We start from the raw sequence: 21,341 nt of genomic DNA, 5'->3' as shown, positions 1-21,341 counted from the left end.
TTTAGGAACTGCTTGGATGGCCTCAGCCTTTTTCAGTTTGCTCCTCTATCCCACTCAGGCCCTTCTGTACAACTGTCAGTACATCTGTCTTGGTCTTTGTCTGCAGGACCCACAGCTGGCGTTGGCCCGGTATCGCTGCTTTACTCTAGTGGGGTCGGCTCTGATCACCTCTAAGATTCCTGCGAGTTCCTTTCCTAGAAAACAAAGGCATGGGAGAGCTGACTCTCTTGTACCGTTTTGGGGACCTGGGTGCATGTGTGCGGGGAGGGCGGTTGGTATGCCCACGCAACAGCCCTACTTGGTCATTCCTCAGGCTCGCGGCATATGTATTGGTGGCAAGGTCTTTTAGCAAGGAGGACCTTGGGAGCAGTTTTGGAGTCATTTGGATCGGGAATCTCAGGCCTTTGGTATTCTGGAGTGTGTTCTAGAAGTTCCCCCGGAATCTTTGGCCTGCAGGCAGGAATAAAGCTGGAGAAAGGCCAAAGAAAAGCAAGGCCTTCTAACGCCTGGGGCCCGGGGCGAGGGTTGCTGCGTCTTACCGTCTTATCCACGTTAAAGCATGTGTTAAGTACCGCTCTTCACTGGGGACACACAGACACGCCCGTGTGCTCACAGATGCTGTCCCCCAAGGCGCTCCACAGTTCAGCGTCTGCTTTGTGGTCTTGTTGGTGATTTGTATCTGAGAACATTAAAAAAAAAAAAAAAGGGAGAAATCTCCTCCTCTAAAAGCAAAGTGAGTACTCATTTTACTCTCTTACCTTGCTTTTAAGACCCAACGATAGCTTCTTAAATAAGGATGAGGGCACATATTTTACGTATGGAAGAAGACAGATGATCCTTCCAGGGATTTCTTAGGAATGTTTTCAAATTCAGCATTATTGATTTAAATGTTTTTCTTTCACTATATTGGGACTTGCTGAAGCTCTTCCATCAAGCATATGAATGTTAGGAAATTACTTCCCAAAGTACATTTGGTGTTATCTTATGGTTTTTATGAATTAAATTAGTTAATATTATGTAAAGCACTTAGTGCTGACACATAGCAAGCACTTGATGTGTTTTAGTGTTTTTTTAATAAAATAATTGCATTCATTCATATGCAAAGATAACCTGCAATAATAGTCCCTTTTAAAAGGACATTTTTGTGCCCTTCCCCAAAGAAAGGAACAATTTACAGAAAGCCCAATATAGTCCTATTAGCAAACATACTAGGTTTTTTGTTCATGTATTTGTGATTCTTGTTGTCTATTTTACTTTCTTAATTCTGCTCCAGATAATTTACTTTCCCTTTTCTGTTACCATTTATAGTGACTGGGTTTTATTGTTAAGGCTGATATTTCAGTTTTAGCTCTGATGGAATTTAATGTGATAACACACCTATATTTAGTTGGGACACTATACATATTCTATATATCACCCATTGTTAGAAGGTGGAGAGACAGTAGAGTATCCCCCAAACTGAGAAGGCACTTTGAGATCAGCAGATGAAACAGGCTACTCCAAACAGTTGACACAGAGTTTAATTCAGGATAATTTACTGATAGGGGAGACCAGGCAGAGGACAACCCATGGTAGTTGCAGAGTTACTCTCTGCAAAATCCTGACCTTAGTGCCCAGATTCTATAGAATGAGGAGACACACAGACGGGCATTGTAGTGAGATCGAAGGGTTCGCATATACCTCAAAGGGCTTGCATGCACCTAAGTGATAGCTAACCTTTAATTCGATCTTGTGATACCACCTGTATATCAGGAAGGGGAAAGACCATGTTAGCCATAACAGATTCATGGGAAGCCAAAGCGGGCCTCCCCCATCTGGGCCTTGTTGGGGAATTCTAGGGTATGTATATTAATTTCCAAGGGGCCTGAAACATGTAGCCCCAAGAGTGGTCACTGAGCAAACATGAATAAGATGGAGTCCGTATTGTTAGCACTCCTAGCCCATATATTCCACTTATCATCTCTTGATGGTTACAGGTACCTTGAAGTTGGGAATGCTTTTGCACATTTTAAAGATAAGGAACTTAGAAGCAGAAAAATAAAATGAAATAAATATTTTGTTACTATATGTATTACTTGATTGGCAGAATCAGAGGCAGAAACCGGGCCCTTTAGTGTAGAAGTTGTGACAGCCCAAATTTTAATAAAATCCATTTGACCTGTTGAATTGCTTGAAACAAATAGGATATGTTCATCTTTCAGGATTTTTATGTTGCTGTCTTAAAAAAAATCTTAGGGCGCCTGGGTGGCTCAGTTGGTTAAGCGACTGCCTTCGGCTCAGGTCATGATCCCGGAGTCCCTGGATCGAGTCCCGCATCGGCCTCCCTGCTCGGCAGGGAGTCTGCTTCTCCCTCTGACCCTCCCCCCTCTCATGTGCTCTCTCTCATTCTCTCTCACAAATAAATAAATAAAATCTTTAAAAAAAAAAAAATCTTAAAATTTAGTGTTATGCTAGATTACTTTTTTCAAAAAGGTCTGTTCTATTGAGATATAATTCACATATAATAATTAGATATATTTTACTTTTAATAGAAATATAATTTAAGTATATTAATTGATGTGTAATAAAATTTACTTTGCTTTGGCAAATACAGTCATGTAAACACTATACCAATTGAGATATAGAACAGTAACATCATCCCAAAAAACCCCTTCACAGTCCTTCCCTTACTGTCAGCCCTGGTGATCACTGATCCATCTCTAAAATTGTTTTTTTTCCAGAATGTCCTATAAACAGAAGAATATGTGTGTGGACTTTTGAGTCTGGCCTTTTTCACTCAGCTAATGCATTTGAGGTTCATTCATGATGTTGTGTACGTTAGTAGTTTGTTCCTTTGTATTACTGAGTAATATTCCCGTTAGGTTGTTTGTAATTTTTTGTGATTACAAAAAATGCTGCAGTGAACCTAAGTTTTTATTTCTCTTGGATACATACCTAGAAGTAGAACTGTTTGGTCATATGGTAAATGTATATTTAACTTTTTAAGAAAGTTCCACAGTTTTCCAGAGTGACTATACCATTTTGTTTTCACATCAGCAATGTATGAGTTACAGTTACTCTACATCTTCAACAGCGTTTGGTATCATCGGGCTTTTCCCCCCAATCTAATAGCTGTGTATGGTATCCTTAATGACTAAAGGTGTAGAGTGTCTTCCAGTGTATGTATGTGTCATTCATAGATCTTCTTTGATGAAATGTCAGTTTATATCTTTTGCCCATTTTCTGAATTTTTTGTTTTCTTATTTTTAAATGGTTTTATATATTCTAGATACAAGTCCTTGTGAAATACTTTCTTCCGGTCCTGGCTTGTCTTTTTCTTCAAAAAACAGAAATTTAAAATTTTGATAATTTCTTTTTCTTTTATGGATTGGGTTTTGGTGTCATGTTTAAGAGATCTTTGCCAAATCCAAGGCTATAAAGATTTGTTCCTGTGTTTTATTTTCTTTCTTTTCTTTTTTAATTTAAATTCAGTTAACAATGTATTTTTAGTTTCAGAGGTAGAGTTCAGTGACTCATCAGTTGCATATAACACCCAGTGTTCACAACATCACGAGCCCTCATTAATGTCTATCACCCAGTTACCCCATCCCCCCCCACCTTCCTCCCCTCCAGCAACTCCCAGTTTCCTATGATTAAGAGTCTCTTATGGTTTGTCTCCCTCTCTGATTACATCTTGTTTTATTTTATTTCTCCCTCCCTTCCTCTGTGCTCCTCTGTTTTGTTTCTTAAATTCCACATATGAGTGAAATCATATGATAATTGTCTTTCTCTGATTAACTTATTTTGCTTAGGATAACACCCTCTAGTTCCATCCACGTCGTTGCAAATGGTGAGATTTCATTTTCTTGATGGCTGAGTAATATTCCATTGTATATATATATACCATATCTTCTTTATCCATCCATTTGTCGACGGACATATAGGCTCTTTCCATAGTTTGGCTATTGCGGACATTGCTGCTATAAACATTGGGGTTCAGGTGCTTCTTCGGATCACTGCATTTGTATCTTCGGGCTATATACCTTGTATGGCAATTAAAGGGTCATAGGGTAGCTCTATTTTCAACTTTTTGAGGAACCTCCATACTGTTTTCCAGAGTGGCTGCACCAGCTTGCATTCCCACCAACAGTGTAGGAGGGTTCCACTTTCTCCACATCCCCGCCAACATCTGTCATTTCCTGACTTGTTAATTTTAGCCATTCTGACTGGTGTGAGGTGGTATCTCATTGAGGTTTTGATTTGGATTTCCCTGATGCCAAGCGATGTTGAGCACTTTTTCATGTGTCTGTTGGCCATTTGGATGTCTTCTTTGCAGAAATGTCTGTTCATGTCTTCTGCTCATTTCTTGATTGGATTATTTGTTCTTGGGTGTTGAATTTGATAAGTTCTCTATAGATTTTGGATACTGGCCCTCTATCTGATAAAACATTTGCAAAAATCTTCTCCCCTTCTCTCAGTTGTCTTTTGGTTTTGTCAACTGTTTCCTTTGCTGTGCAAAAGCTTTTTATCTTGATGAAGTCCCAATAGTTCATTTGTGCTTTTGTTTCCCTTGCCTTTGGTGATGTGTCTAGCAAGAAGTTGCTGCAGCCAAGGTCAAAGACGATTGCTGCCCGTGTTCTCCTCTAGGATTTTGATGGATTCCTGTCTCACATTTAGGTCTTTCATCCATTTTGAATTAATTTTGTGTGTGGTGTAAGAAAATGGTCCAGTTTCATTCTTCTGCATGTGGCTGTCCAATTTTCCCAACACCATTTTTTGAAGAGACTGTTTTCCATTGGATATTCCTTCCTGCTTTGTTGAAGATTAGTTGACCACAGATTTGAGGGTCTATTTCTGGGTTCTCTATTCTGTTCCATTGATCTATGTGTCTTGTTTTTGTGCCAGTACCATACTGTCTTGATGATTACAGCTTTGTAATAGAGCTTGAAGTCAGGCATTGTGATGCCACCAGCTTTGCTTTGCTTTTTTTTTTTTTTAACATTCCTTTGGCTATTCGGGGTCTTTTCTGGTTCCATACAAATTTTAGGATTATTTGTTCCAGCTCTAAGAAAAATGGTGATGGTATTTTGACAGAGATTGCACTGATCCTATAGATTGCTCTGGGAAGCATAGACATTTTAACAATACTTGTTCTTTCAATCCATGAGCGTGGAACATTTTTCCATTTCTTTGTGTCTTTCTCAGTTTTTTTCATGAGTGTTTTATAGTTTTCAGAGTACAGATGCTTTGCTTCTTTGGTTAGGTTTATTTCTAGGTATCTTACGGTTTTTGGTGCAGTTGTAAATGGGGTCAATTCCTTAATTTTTCTTTCTTCTGCCTCATTGTTAGTGTATAGAAATGCAGCTGATTTCTGTGCATTGATTTTATATCCTGCCACTTTGCTGAATTCTGGATGAGTTCTAGCAATTTTGGGGTGGAGTCTTTTGGGTTTTCCACATAGAGTATCATGTCATCTGTGAAGAGTGACAGTTTGACTTCTTCTTTGCCAGTTTGAATGCCTTTTGTTTCTTTTTGTTGTCTGTTTGCTGAGGCTAGGACTTCTAGTACTGTGTTGAATATCAGTGGTGATAGTGGACATCCCTGCCATGTTCCTGACCTTAGGGGGAAAGCTCTCAGTTTTTCCCTGTTGAGAATGATATTTGCTGTGGGGTTTTCATATATGGCTTTTATTATATTGAGGTATGTTCCTTCTATCCCTACACTGTGCAGAGTTTTAATCAAGAAAGAGTGCTGTAATTGCACTACTGGGTATTTACCCCAAAGATACAAAAGTAGGGATCCGAAAGGGTACGTGCACCCTGATGTTTATAGCAGCAATGTCCACAATAGCAGAACTGTGGAAAGAGCCAAGATGTCCATCGACAGATGAATGGATAAAGAAGATGTGGTATATATATACAATGGAATATTATGCAGCCATCAAAAGGAATGAGATCTTGCCATTTGCAACGACGTGGATGGAACTGGAGGGTATTATGCTGAGCGAAATAAGTCAAACAGAGAAAGACATGTATCATATGATCTCCCTGATATGAGGAATTCTTAATCGCAGGAAACAAACTGAGGGTTGCTGGAGTGGGGGGTGGGGTGGGAGGGATGGGGTGACTGGGTGATAGACACTGGGGAGGGTATGTGCTCTGGTAAGCGCTGTGAATTGTGCAAGACTATTGACTCTCAGATCTGTACCTCTGAAACAAATAATGCAATATATGTTAAGAAAAAAAAAAAGAAGAAGAAGAAGAAGGTAGCAGGAGGGGAAGAATGAAGGGGGGGAAATCAGAGGGGTAGACGAACCATGAGAGACGATGGACTCTGAAAAACAAACTGAGGGTTCTAGAGGGGAGGGGGGTGGGAGGATGGGTTAGCCTGGTGGTGGGTATTGAGGAGGGCACATTCTGCATGGAGCACTGGGTGTTATGCACAAACAATGAATCATGGAACACTACATCTAAAACTAATGATGTAATGTATGGGGATTAACATAAGAATAAAAATAAATAAATAAAAATGCAAAAAAAAAAGTGCTGTACTTTGTCAAATGCTTTTTCTGCATCTATTGAGTGGATCATATGGTTCTTTTTTTTTTTTTAAAAGATTTTATTTATTTGACAGAGAGAGACACAGTGAGAGAGGGAACACAAGCAGGGGGAGTGGGAGAGGGAGAAGCAGACTTCCCTGTGAGCAGGGAGCCCGATGCAGGGCTCAATCCCAAGACCCTGGGATCATGACCTGAGCCGAAGGCAGATGCTTAACGACTGAGCCGCCCAGGCGCCCCAGGATCATATGATTCTTGTCCTTTCTTTTATTAATGTGATGTGTCACATTGATTGATTTGTGAATGTCAACTACCCTTGCAGCCCAGGAATAAATTCCACTTGGTCATGGTGAATAATCTTTTTAATGTGCTGTTGGATCCTACTGGCTAGTATTTTGGTGAGATTTTTTGCATCCTTGTTCATCAGGGATATTGCTCTGTAATTCTCCATTTTGGTGGGGTCTTTGTCTGGTTTGGGATGAAGGTAATGCTGGCCTTATAGAAAGAGTTTGAAAGTTTTCCTTCCATTTCTATTTTTTGAAACAGCTTCAGAGAACAGGTATTAATTCTTCTTTAAATGTTTGGTAGAATTCCTCTGGGAAGCCATCTGGCCCTGGGCTCTTGTTTGTTGGAAGATTTTTGATTACTGCTTTAATTTCCTTAGTGGTTATGGGTCTGTTCAGGTTTTCTATTTCTGCCTGTTTCAATTTTGGTAGTTTATACATCTCTAGGAATGCATCCATTTCTTCCAGATTGCCTAATTTGTTGGCATATAGTTGCTCATAATATGTTCTTATAATTGTTTGTATTTCTTTGATGTTGGCTGCGAGCTCTCCTTTTTCATTCATGATTTTATTTATTTGGGTGTTTCTCTTTTCTTTTTGATAAATCTGGCTAGGGGTTTATCAGTCTTACTAGTTCTTCAAAGAACCAGCTCCTAGTTTTGTTGATCTGTTCTACTGTTCTTTTGGTTTCTATTTCATTGATTTCTGCTCTAATCTTTATTAATTCTCATCTCCTGCATGGCTTAGGCTTTATTTGCTGTTCTTTCTCCAGCTCCTTTAGGTGTATGGTTGGGTTGTATATTTGAGACTTTTCTTCTTTGTTGAGAAAGGCTTGTATTGCTATGTATTTTCCTCTTAAGACCACCTTTGTTGCATCCCAACGGTTTTGAACAGTTGTGTTTTAATTTTCATTTGTTTCTATGAATTTTTAAAATTCCTCTTTAATTTCTTGGTTGACTCATTCATTCTTTAGTAGGATGCTCTTTAGCCTCCAAGTATTTGAGTTCCTTCCAACTTTCCTCTGTGATTGAGTTCAAGTTTCAAAGCATTGTGGTCTGAAAATATGCAGGGAATGATCCCAGTCTTTTGGTACCAGTTGAGACTTGATTTGTGACCCATATGTGATCTGTTCTGGAGAATGTTCCATGTGCACTCGAGAAGAATGTGTATTCTGTTGCTTCAGGATGGAATGCTCTGAATATATCTGTGAAGTCCATCTGGTCCAGTGTGTCATTCAAAGCCCTTGTTTCTTTGTTGATCTTATGCTTAGATGATCTGTTCATTGCAGTGAGTGGGGTGTTAAACATTCCCTATTATTATTGTATTATTATTATTACTATTAATGTGGTTTTAAAATTTTGTTATTAATTGGTTTAGATAATTGGCTGCTCCCAAGTTAGGAGCATAAATATTTACAATTGTTAGATTTTCTTGTTGGATTTTAATTATGATATAGTATCCCTCTTCATCTCTTATTACAGTCTTTGGTTTAAAATCTAATTTGTCTGATATAAGGATTGCTACTCCAGCTTTCTTTTGATGTCCATTAGCATGATAAATGGTTCTCCACCCCCTCATTTCAATCTGGAGGTGTCTTTGGGTCTAAAATGAGTCTCTTGTAGACAGAATATCAATGGGTCTTGCTTTTTTATCCAGTCTCTTACCCTGTGTCTTTTGATTAGAGCATTTAGCGCATTTACAATCAGAGTAACTATTGAAAGAAAAATATGGAACGCTTCACAAATTTCCCTGTCATCCTTGCACAGGGGCCATGCTAATCTGCTCTGTATCATTCTGGTTTTAGTATGTGTGCTGCGAAAGTGAGCACGCTATGTTTTCTTCTAGAAGTTTTATAACTTTTAAGTTTTAGACCATGTTCCTTATTGAGTTAGCTTTTATAATGGTGTGAGGTATATGGATATATACCTTTTGCATATGGTATTGTGTTGATCCAGCACTGTTTATTGAAAACACTCTGTTGAATTGCAAAGTTGTTGAGAATTAATTGACCTTATTTGTGTGGGGTTATTTCTGGGCTTTTTGATTCTTTTGCATTGATTTATATGTCTCTCCTTTCATCAACACTACACTTGAAAACTGTAACTTTATAATAAGTCATGAAATTAGGTAATGTTCAGTTCTCTAACTTTGTTCTTTTTCAAAATTGTTTTGGCTCTTCTAGTTACTTTACCTTTCTATATTAATTTCTGCATCAGCTTAGCAAACTTTTTTAAAGACCCTTACTGGAGTTTGAATTCAGACTTTTAAAAACCATTGACAATGGATATAGTACTTGCTTTTTTAAAATTTATGTGTTTTAAAATGTCACTTCATTTAAAATGTCTCATTTTGCAGACTTTATGGACTCTAGTATATAATTGAGGCTGCAGTAACACAGAATTGTGAATAATGTAGATGAGCTATCATGTTGTGAAACCTTGATCTCAGCATATTGTAATTTCTCATGTAGCTGTCACATTGGAAATGAAAGAATCAAGGCAGGGCAGAGGGAGGGCACTTAGGTGAGGTGGTTGGGAGCACATTCAGACATCTGGCTTCAGTTCTGTCCCTGCCCATGTACTAGCTGTTTGTCTTGGATTTAGTTCTGAAATTGGAATAATGACAATTTACTTGAGAATTTTTGACAATGGAAAATAATTGAAAATTTATCTCTGCAATCTCAAAAAGCTGTTGTTTTAAAAAGTGTGTGTATTTATTTTTATTGGGACATAATTCTCATACCATTCACTCAAAGGGTAGTTTTGAATATTCACCGATATAGTGTGTATCTAAGAATTTATTGCTGTGACTAGCACCTAATACACTTTATAACTGTTAATGATCATTATAAAAGAAAAGAATGTGTTTAGAGCAATACTAATTGACATACAGAGATTAGAGTCTCTGTATGAGTTTGCTAGGATTGCTATCACAATGTACCACACACTAAGTGGTTTAACGATTTATTGTCTCAGTTTAAGAACAAAGTGTTGGCAAGGTTGATTCCTCCTGAGGCTTCTCTCCTTGGCTTGCAGATGGCCATCTTCTCCTTTTGTCTCTTCCCATTGTCTTCCCTCTGTGCATGTTTCTGTGTCCAAATTTTCCCTTCTTATAAGGACACCAGTCATGTTGGATTAGGGCTCAGCCTGATGATCTGATTTTAACTTGATTACCTCTGTAAAGATCCTATATCTAAATAAGGTCACCTTCTGAGGCACTGGGGGTTAGAACTTCAATATATGAATTTTAGGGGGACACAGTCCAACTCATAACACTCCATCCTCCAGTCTCCAAAAGTCATGTCCTTTTCACCTATAAAATACATTCACCCTATTCCAACATCCCCCAAAGTCTTAACCCATTCCAGCATCAACTCTAAGTCCAAAGTCTCATTCATGATGGTTAATTTTAGGTGTCAACTTGGCTGGGTTATGGGGTAGTTAGATATTTGGTCATATGTCTGTTAGGGTGTCTCTGGATGAGGTTAACATTTGAATGGGAAATTGAGTAAAGCAGATTGCTGTCCCTGATGTGCGTGGGTCTCATCAGTTGAAGGCCTGAACAGAACAAAAAGGCTAAGAGGTACTCCTTCGGCCTGACTGCCTTTGAGCTGGGACATCAGTTTCTTCCTGTCTACAGACTGAAGCATCAGCCCTTCCTGAGTCTCATGCCTGTTTGCCTTTGCACTAGTAGAACTACACCATTGGCTTTCCTGGGTCTGCAGCTTGCTGACTGCAGATATCGGGGCTTGTCTGCCTACATTTATATACATGTATGTGCACCCCCCCACACACACAACCCTAATGGTTCTGTTTCTCTGGAGAACCTTGGCTAATATATCCTGTAAATATCATCTGAATCAGGTATGGGTGAGACTCAGAGTTTGATTCATCCTGAGGTAAAATTCTTCCACCGCTGTGAAGACAGACAAGTTATCTGCTTCCAAATATGATCATGGGCATGGGCATAGGATGGACATTTCCACTGTAAAAGGGAGACATCAGGAGAAAAGAGGTCATAGGTCCCAAGCAAGTCTTTGACCTAGCAGGGAAAATTTCACTGGATTTTGAGGTTTGGAGAATAATCCTCTTTGGGTCTAGGCTGTGTCCTCTGGCCCACAGGGGTGGTGGCCCTACTCCGGGGCCAGGAAGTTACTGGCCCTGGTTCCTCAACCTGTGCCCGTGGTGGCAGGGAGAAGCTCACTGGACTCTGATTTGCCTTTGGGACCATTTTTCCCTTGTCTTAAAAGATAACACCTGTTTACAGCCAGTTGGTTCTGTAGGCTCATTGCATACCAGTAGAATCCCAGAAATCCAATAGCCGCCCTTTGTTTTGTCCAGCTCTGCCTCTTTGGTGCAAACTGGCAGTGTTTCTATTCTTGAATTTTTTTTTTTTTTAAACTTTGTTGGCTTTCCAGGCAATTCATGGGGGTCCAAGTCATTAGACAGGAGGGTTCTCCACAGATCTTTCCTGGATAACCACATTTCTATTCCTAGCTTCTGCTGAGATGATTGATAGGATTCATGAATCCCATGTGCTTGATCTCTTCAGCAAACCGTTTTTCAGCCATACCCTTGGCCCTGTTTCCAGAGGGTTGTTATCTGGGTAGGCTAAGAATTTTCCAAACCTTGAAGTTCTAATTCCTTTCCGCTTAACAATTCCTCCTTCAATTTATCCCTTTCCTCTTTCATTTTACTATGAGCAGTATGAAGAAACTAGACCACACCTTCAGTACTTTGCTAGGAAATCTCCTGAGCTGAATATCCAAGTTTATCACTTACAAGTTCTCCAAAACACTAGAACACAATTTGGCCAAGTTCTTTGCCACTTTATAACAAGAGTTCCTTTCCTCTAATTTCCAATAAATAACATGTTCCCCATTTCCATCTGTGACTTCACCAGAAGCATTTTAATATTCATATTTCTTGCCAAATTCTGTTTATGATGTATGTTTATTTTCTGACAACACAAGCTTTCTCTACAGCTCTCTTCTTTTCGTTCGGAGCCTTCATCGGGATCTCCTTTGCTGTTTCTATCAACTGTCTCTTCAAGGCAGTATAGGCTTTTTCTATTAACTGCCTCAGAACTCTGACAGTCTCTACCTGTTACCCAATTCCGCAGTCATTCTACACTTACAGGTCGTTGCTATTATAGTACCCCGCTTTCTGGTACCAAAATCTGTATTAGGCTTCTCCAGAGATGTATATGTGCAAGACAGAACTAGTAGGAGATGGTGTGTGTGTGTGTGTGCGCACACGTGTGCTCATGTACGTAAATGCAAGCAGACCAGGCCCAGGATCTGCAGTCGGCAGGCTGCAGACCCAGGAGAGTGGTTGTAGTTCTAGTGCAAAGGCAAGCAGCCTTGAGACTCGGGAAGGGCTGATGCTTCTCTTACAGTCTGGAGGCAGGAAAATACTGATGGCCCAGCTCAAAGGCAACATATATGTGTGTATATACATACATATATAGAGAAAGAAAGAAAGACAGAAAGATACTAATCGTTGGGTACTGCTCACGTGATTGTGAGGCTGCCAAGTTGGGAATCTTCAGGGCAGGCTGGCAGGCTGAAAATTCTGGCAGGAATGAATGTTGCAGCCTGGAGGCCAGATTCCTTCCTCTTTGGAGGATGTGGAGGACCTCAGGCTTTTAAGGCTTTTAACTGATTGGGTGTGGGCCACCCACATTATGAAGACTAATCTGCTTTACTCAGAGTCTATGGATTCAAATATTAATCCTATCTAAAAAATACCTTCACTGGGCGCCTGGGTGGCTCAGTTGGTTAAGCGACTGCCTTCGGCTCAGGTCATGATCCTGGAGTCCCGGGATCGAGTCCCGCATCGGGCTCCCTGCTCGGCGGGGGGTCTGCTTCTCCCTCTGCCCTCTTCCCTCTCGTGCTCTCTGTCTCTCATTCTCTCTCTCTCAAATAAATAAATAAAATCTTAAAAATAAATAAATAAATAAACAATAAAAAATACCTTCACAGCGCCATCTTGACTGGTGTTTGACTAAGTAACTGGCTACCGTAGCCTAGCCAAGTCCACACATAAAATTAACCATCACCGTCTACGGTAAAAAATCATGCTGATGGTGCTTCTCTTAGGCAGTTGTACCAGGAAAACCCTCTTCATTTTATCCAATGGGTTTTAGGAAAGTAGTACATTGAATGCGGTGTAAGAAACTTTCAGCATCTGTGGTTAAGATGTACAATAATCTTTCTGTATTAGTGGCTTTTATTTTAAAAACTCAACATTGGGGCACCTGGGTGGCTCAGTCGTTGAGCGTCTGCCTTTGGCTCAGGTCATGATCCCGGGGTCCTGGGATCGAGCCCCACATTGGGCTCCCTGCTCCGCGGGAAGCCTGCTTCTCCCTCTCCCACTCCACCTGCTTGTGTTCCCTCTCTCGCTGTCTCTCTCTCTCTGTCAAATAAATAAATAAAAATCTTAAAAAAAAAAAACACTCAACATTTACCCCATCTTAGAGATGAGAAAAGAAAGGCTTAGTAGTTAGCACAGGGGACATGGCGGAGCCTGCATTTGAATCCCTTCTGCTTCACTTCTCCGCTGTCCGACTGCCTGTTGGTTAGTTAGGGGTGAGATGGTGGTCGTGGAAGAAGTGTTTGCTTGGAGGAAACCTAAGATGTTCAAGGGGAGTTTTACGAAGTAGGATATTATGGTGAAGGATAAGTAGAAAGGATCTGTCTTCATAATGTCAGATTTATTTAATTTTTAGGAAAAAAATTTAAAATACAGAAAAGTACAGACTAAAATGACAGACATCTTTGTATGTATGAACCAAAGTAAACAGTATTTGCTTCAGTTTTGTAATAAAAGAAAACAATGACCGAGATTCCTGTGCCTCCTCTTACTTCCTTCCCTCTCGTCCACCCTCCTCTCTCATCCAGGCAAAACACTGATGAATTCGATGCCGGTTCTTTCTTGATTTTATACTTTTGTAATGTGTATATTAAGACCAATTAATTAATGCTTTTATTTTTAAAAATTAACCCACATTTCTTACCTACACCACATATACAATTTCACTCATCATAAACAAAGTCTTATAGCCGTAAACCATTCAGTAATAATTGCTAATATTTACAAAGCAGCCCTGGTTCTAAGACCTTTACATGTATTTACGCATTTAATTTTTGTAACAGTCCCATGGGTTATATATACTCTTATTTTTCCCATTTTACAGATGAAGGGATTGAGGCACAGAGAGCTTAAATAACTTACCCAAGGGTCACAAGATGTAAGTAGCAGGGCCACTGCCCCTTACAGACAGTATTGTTATAAATGTTAAAAAAAAAAACACTGAATGATGATACCGCACTAACTGAGCAGTCAGTAGTTGGTCCTTTGGTTGCATATGATGCAGTTAATTGATTCAAGATGGGACTGATGGCAGGGAAAGAAAAATGTAGAAAAACAACTTATGTAAATGCTATCATAGTGTACTTAACAATCAAACACTTGGGTTTCAGTCAAACATTGTTCTTGAGATTCTGTTCGTTTTGATAAATATGGGCCTGGTTAATTCCATTAAAATAATGTGCTTTATGGTTTCTGTCTTATGATCGTACCATCTTCTTTTGATCCATTCTCATATTAATGGATATTCAGTTTTGTGTCTTCCATTCTCTATATTACAAGAAAATGCTGCAGTGAACATCTGTGTACTTGTCTTGTGCACTCAGGTGAGAGTCTGTCTGGGCCCACCCCCCTGGTAGGGGAGTAGCTCAGTTAAAGGGTATTTACATTTTCAGCTTTTCCAGGTATTGGCAACTTATTCTCCCAGATGTTATGTCTCAGTTCACAGTTGACATTTGCGCTAGGGAGAGACCGAATGCATACAGACAATGGCCAGACCATATGTAAAAATAGAACTCTGACCTGCAGCCTGCAGACACCTGCCCAGGAAGCCAGCCCCTTATCTACAATAAGCAGCCCAGGAAACCAGCTTGCTGTGAGTCAGACTTGCAGGAAGTCACTGTCTTAATTTGCATTTGACTGATTACTAATGAGATGGAGCCCATTGTATAAGACAGTCCTTTCCAGAAAGGAGTTATGAAATTACCTTTTAGAATAGGTGAGGATTCCAATAGCACATGGTTTAACTTTACTCGTTTCTAAAGAGAAGGGAGGAAGCCTAGAATCGTTATCTTAGACTTTTTCTTTAAGCAGAAAAAGTCTGTATTTTTTTCCAAACTAAATTTTAAGGAGGACAGTAAGCGAGATGAAAACTGGAGCTCCTCAAGTAAAATGAAGTCAGTAGTATGGTTCCACGTGCCTGGCCGCCTCCCCTTCCTGCCTGTCTTCCCTGCCCCTAAATCACCTGAAACGCTGGTGGAATCCTCGGGCTGGCTGATAGGCTCCGGGATGCCTCCTGGCGCGAGAATTTGACGAAATCCCATTTTTCATCTCTCTACACCCAGAACCTCTACAAGACTTGGGGCTGACTGTATTCTGTTTCTTTGGTCTTCTGGCAGGCAGGAGTTCGTGGATGCTTACGTGAATTACGTCTTCCAGCTCTCAGTTCACGAATGGTACACAGCCTTCTCCAGTGGCTTCCTAAAGGTGTGTGGTGGCAAGGTGCTTGAGCTCTTCCAGCCCTCCGAACTGCGGGCTATGATGGTGGGGAACAGCAACTACAACTGGCAGGAACTGCAAGAGGTGAGTAGAGACGGGACTGTCTTTCCCTCCGAGGAAGCAGCCGTGGCCTGGCCGGGTGGGCCCAGAGCCTGGTCTCTTTCCAGGAGGTCTGTGCTTGAGGAGCAATTGGAGGCCTCCTTATCTCATTGGTTATTTCTTATTCTCAACCGCAAACGGTGCACAAATGTATGTCCTCTATAATATTCTTCTTCTCTAAGATAGGTTTTTTTTTCTATTTGTCTTTTTTGGGCAGACTGCCATCTACAAGGGTGATTACTCAGCCACACATCCCACTGTGAAACTATTTTGGGAAACATTTCATGAGTTTCCATTGGAAAAGAAGAAGAAGTTTCTCTGTAAGTATCAGTCATGTTAACATGGTGTTTGTCCACACGTTAGTGTTGCATATGGTGGAGGATGATATACCCCGTAGGTTAAGGTCAACTCTTAAATGAAAAAGAGTAAGTGAGGGGAATATATTTCCACTTCTTTTCTTAATGAGATCTTAGGCAAACATAGGTCGTACTTCCGTATTTGTTGCCTGATAGGATGTGTTGCATGAAAGAAAGAAAAGAAGCATTTCACTGATTTTCAATTGCTTTAGAAATATTAGTTATTTTATATGTGAGTATGATAAAATATTACGTTGATAAAATCTAAATGGATTAACTTCCCTTATCTCCCTAGGCTTTTGAAAAATTTACAGTGTCCGCTACAGATGTAACTGGGGAGATATGATTTAGAATAGCTTTACTGAGATATGATCCACAAAGCATACAATTCGCCCAATTAAAATGTATAATTCAGTGGTTTTTAGTATATTCACAGAAATGTGATACTATCAATAATTTTTAGAACATGTTCATCACCTCAAGAAGAAACCTTGAACTCATTAGCAATCATTCCCCGTTTCCTCCCAGCCTCTCACCCCACCCGACCCCCACTTACCAATCTGCTTTCTGGCTCTGTAGATGTGCCTATTTTGGACATTTCACATAAATGGAATCATACAATATATGGTCCTTTGTGACTGGCTAGGTGACATTTGAGAAGGGTAATACACTTGGAAAGGAGAATGAAGCCTAGTTTACATGAACACGTTCAGCCTTTCAAAAATAGTTTTAGTCTTTGTGTCTGTATCTAATCAGGGTCAGAAATTTGCCGGTGAATAGTATAAAATTTTTATCTGTATAAAATAAAACAACATGATTTGAAAGGCAGTCCCTTTTGCTTTAAAGCATGAGCATATATTAATATTAATGCAAGGTGTACTCCCAGATTCTACTGCTCCCACAGAGTGAGGATGGGAGAAGTGGGGGGAGGGGCGGGCTTATACCAGAATGTTTAAAAAAAGCCCTGCTTCTCCTCTGCTTAGTTCCATTGGCTCTTGAGAATCAGTGGCATATAAGTCAAATGACAGGTTAAGGTTTGTCAAGGGAACTCGTAGGGCTATACCAACCAAGAGGAGCATAGTCATGGAGATTTCCTTGAAAGACATTTTTCTGTTCAGAGATCATTAGACTTGTGGAAATTTTTAGTAACTCTGCAGATATTGGCAAGAATGTTTATATACCACAGCCTCAGGTAATAGGTTTTTTGAAAGTGCTCCTTAACCAATGATTTGTTTGTAGTAATTTCCAGCAATTTAACTCTGAGGTTATGTAGTGCTAGAAAACATGGAAAGACAGCTGTGTTGGTCGCTCTCTCTTTTTTTCTTTTGCCAAGTCACAGTGTGTTACAAGAGTGAAATGTCTAACATAACATCATTGTCAGCTCTTTTGGTTTAAGAAAATTAGGGAAAGGAACAAACAGATCCCAAGTGGATATTCACTAGCTCAGGAGGGGTATACACACTAGACCCTTGGCCAGAGGAGACCTTGAGGTCCCACAGATGATGGTCTTCTTCCTGGCTTCCCCCTGAGGTCAGCTCTTCTTTTCCTCTCTGATTTTGTGACAGCTCATAACATTTATGAGGACATACATTTGATTGAGGCCATTTTTTATTTGAGGGCATCTTTCATTTGGACGGGTGGTTTGTGTCCGTGTATAATCAGGGTCTGAAATGAACTAGTAAAAAACGGAATTTTTATCCATATAAAACAACAACAACAAAAAACACCCCAGGATTTGAAATGCAATCTCTTTTGCTTTATAAGAACAAGCGTAGATGAGTATTCATGCAGTACATAATGGCACATAAAAGTGTACTTCTCAGGCGAGCCACAGGGTGTCACGCCTCCCTCTCCTTTCCGTGGAGGGCTGCGGAGTGCTGCTCCTCAGCGGCTTGGCTCGTCATGTCCTTTCCCTTTCTCCTCAGTGTTCCTGACGGGCAGCGACCGCATTCCCATCTACGGCATGGCGAGCCTGCAGATCGTCATCCAGTCCACAACCAGCGGGGAGGAGTACCTGCCCGTGGCCCACACTTGCTACAATCTTCTCGATCTCCCCAAATACAGCAGCAAAGAGATCTTGAGCACACGGCTGACCCAGGCCCTTGACAACTATGAAGGGTTTAGTTTGGCTTGAGGCGCCCCAGCGTGCCCCAGATTTCCCTCCCTTCCTCAGTGTCCACATGGAGGCCCATACAGAAAACCATGGGGAAGGGAGTTCTATTTTTTTATTGTCTAAGTGGGTTGGGACTTTTGAATCCTGAACCTGGTTGATGTGTTTCTGGGCTTGTGAGCAGTAGGCAACCTTTTTGAGAAATCAGGGGTTGGGGACGGGGGTGAAAAATTGGCATTTTTGTTTTTAAACCAAATTACCTAGTAGTGTTCCTGGCACTTGTGAATATGTTGCACTCTGCTGGAGAAAATGGCAGTGGGTTTTTAACCTCTTATTTCCCAAATGTCTCTCTCAGCCCTGCTGTTTGCTCACAGTGCTTCCTGTCCTCCTCGTTCCTCTGCAGGAATGATTTTGACTGATGCGTCCTTTCTCACGTGCACGTGCAGGACAGCTCCTCTCTCTGCAGACTTGGACATGCTCCTGGCTTGTTGCAGCCCTACTCTAAGGACTGAGGAGGCAAGGACTACTTTAGAAAGTCCCAAATATAGCAAGCTGAATCTGGGTCCATTATTTTGGCTGAACTCTGGAGAATTAAGGGGAGCCTTTATGAACACATCTTGCTTTAAAAAGAAGTTATCAAGGGAGTAGCAATCTCCCCTTGGCCCTGCCTATTCCTGGACCTACTTAAAGATGTGCAGAGCAGCTTAGCATTGCAGCTGAGCCGAATTTTGTTTTGTTGTTCAGCCAAGTCCCTTCGACAATAAGGTGAGGTGATAGACCCCTACTCCTTTGGTTATCTCGCTTTTGGAGCAAGTTGCATTAATTTTTTTAAGAGTGTCTTCTCCAAGGAAAGTAGAAATAATACACTTCTTGTTCTCTTTCCCTATCAATTTATGCCCTCTGCCTCTTTCTCTTTCCTTCCTCTCCTTCCCTTTCTCTCTTCCCATCCAATTGACATGGGAAGACCTTCAACTCACTTCATCCCATTGTTACCTGATTTAATGCTCCCTTCCTCTTCTAGTGGATGCATGCAGTCTATTTTTTTAATTTCTATTTAAATTGCAAAGTTTCTATTTTTTTTTTCTTTTCCCTAATTGCTAACACTTAAGGATATTCTTTACTATGGGACTTTTGTTTATTGCATTTGAAATGTTTGTTTACAGTGGGATTTCAGGGGGGATTGTGTTTAGAGCAAATATATGTATCAAAAATAACGACATGCTCAACCTTCTTCATCATGGGATAAGAAAATTCTACATGATCAAAGAATCCATGTCAGCCTAATTTTAAATTCCTAGTCACTAGAGGAAAGACTTATTTATATAAAATGAAGTATTTATGAACCGTGATACAGCATCAGATCTCAATGAAGGATGTAGATTTTTGCTTTTTTTTGTTTTTAAAACTTATTTCAATTGCTAAATTGGTAGTTTTTTCAGTCTTTATAATACAAGATTAAAAAAGATATACAGTTATATGAAATGTTTATTTTCTATGTGTGTGCATATAGTTCAATATAATGCAATAAATTTGGTGTTTTAACTTAAAACTATTTCTTATTGTATTTGCAGAATGGGTAGCTTGCTTTCAGTAGAATTATCTACTCAAGTAATATAAGGTCAAATTTGGTTCCAGTAATAAGAAAGACCAAGCAGTAGGGAAATGGAGAAGAGAGCAGGGGCAGGATCCAAGGTAGGGGGAGCAGGTAGCCTGACGGATGGATGGGATTTCTGAAGGTTGTGATGGGTAAAAAGACATTTCACATGGAGGGGAAGGGCCAGGAACAATTTGAAGAGAGCATCAGAGGAGATAGAATAATGGTAAATAAGATGGAGGGGGGCGGGTAGGGAGAAGGTAGCTTTGGGGTTGAGGAACCAGCCTAAGCAATGGAACTTGAGTTGGTAGCCAAGCAAGATTTGTCAAAATGTTCAGAACTTTGGAATGAGGGTAGAAGGGAGTGATAGGACTTAATTCGGTTTAAGAAGAAAACCAGATGGGGGTACATTTGGAGGAATTAGTCCTTTCCATTCTGAGAGCAGTGAGAGTGGCAGCAGTAGAAGCAGAAGAGTGCATGGAAGGAGGATCTAAAATGGTAGCACAGGAAGACCCTCAACTCACCTCCTCCATGGACACACCAAGTCTATACCGATCTGTAGAGCGGTTCCTCCTGAAAAACAACTGAGGGCTGACTGAACAATCCTGTACAACAAGGGTTGGAGGGACCACATAGACAATGGCAGGAGACATGGTAACAAGAACCCCAATCCCAATGCTGTGAACTGCAGTGGGGGGAGGGAGACTAAGGGACTGTGAGCAGATTTGTCTGTCTTGGGGGACAGAAAAACTTAATGGCTTAAAAGGGCAACTAGAATATAAAGAAACTAACCCTTCACCAGTGGGATGTTGGAGAAGCTGGTGAGAGCCACTGTTTTTGTTCCCCTCCACCTTGACAGCACAGAAGGGGGCAGAGTCTGGGTGCCCTAAGCATCCCACTGCCCTCAGCAGGCCCTGGGCCCCTAGACCACACCAGCCCTAACCACCCTGGGGCACAGAAAAAACAAAACAAAACATGGTTTAAAGAGCAACTGGAATATAAAGGATCCAGCCCTTAGAGCTCTACCAAACAGTTGGGGAGCTGCAGAATGCACTTGGGTCTGAGAGGCAGGTGAATACTATAGTTTACATCTCCCCTCCACCTTGATAGTGCAGCTGGAAGCAAGATCTGGGCCATCCCCTAAAGGAGACTGCACAAGGTGGCCCCAGTACAGCATAGCTGGGACACCCCTGAACACCACCCACCATAGCTACAGCTGTCTCACCAAGGTGCAAAGCATCCCAGAACACTCCAGTCCCACACCTACTTTGGCTCAAGTTGTCTTGCCAGAACCCTGGGGAAGGAGTGCCCCAAGACCTTCCAGCCTGGCACATCACAGTTCCAGTTATCACACATCTAAGTACTCCCAGTGTGGATTACCCTGGGAGCCCTTTGCATAAGCCTTTACCCTCTTTGGCTCTGGTTGCACCCTGTGCAGAGTGCCCTGAGAGCCTCCTCCCCCAGTCCCCCCATACCCACTTCAGCTCTAGCCATCCCACCAGGACTGCCCCAGTGCTGAGTGCCTTAGGGCCCCTGGCCTGAACCTGTTACAGCTCTAGCCAGCTAACCAAAGTCAGGCATGGGATGACCATACACAAGGCCGTTCCTTCAAGTCTTGGAGAAGCTGCTATTCCGCCTAATTCATAGAAATACAGCAAGTCAAACAAAATGAGGAGACAGGAATATCCTCCAAATGAAAGAACAAGACAAACCCTCAGAAAAAAATAAAATGAAGATAAGCAACCTACCTGATACAGTGTTCAAAGTAATGGTCA

The 21,341-nt window shown here is 40.9% G+C and overlaps 1 protein-coding gene and 2 non-coding genes across 4 annotated transcripts in view; 2 read left to right on the top strand and 1 right to left on the bottom strand.

The window, feature by feature from the left end:
• HERC3 (HECT and RLD domain containing E3 ubiquitin protein ligase 3) overlaps positions 1–19,521 on the top strand; it is a 127,008-nt gene extending 107,487 nt beyond the window's left edge. For both annotated transcript variants that reach the window (XM_021702320.2, XM_021702319.2), the window contains 3 exons: positions 15,308–15,491; positions 15,724–15,826; positions 17,788–19,521. In XM_021702320.2, the coding sequence (XP_021557995.1) occupies positions 15,308–15,491; positions 15,724–15,826; positions 17,788–17,996 (496 nt within the window). In that variant the 3' untranslated portion in view covers positions 17,997–19,521. The remainder of the gene's footprint in view (positions 1–15,307; positions 15,492–15,723; positions 15,827–17,787) is intronic.
• On the bottom strand, positions 8,541–8,647 carry LOC123324145. Its single transcript, XR_006539638.1, has one exon. It is a non-coding gene; the product is annotated as a U6 spliceosomal RNA (small nuclear RNA).
• Positions 14,132–14,227, top strand: LOC123324215. The gene has a single exon (XR_006539695.1). It is a non-coding gene; the product is annotated as a small nucleolar RNA SNORD21 (small nucleolar RNA).
• Positions 19,522–21,341: the final 1,820 nt, after the last annotated feature.

This window comes from Neomonachus schauinslandi, chromosome 2, assembly GCF_002201575.2.
Source record: "Neomonachus schauinslandi chromosome 2, ASM220157v2, whole genome shotgun sequence".
Taxonomy (NCBI): Eukaryota; Metazoa; Chordata; class Mammalia; order Carnivora; family Phocidae; genus Neomonachus; species Neomonachus schauinslandi.
The sequence above is the reverse complement of the archived record's forward strand: the minus strand, read 5'-3'. Positions and strand labels throughout refer to the sequence as shown.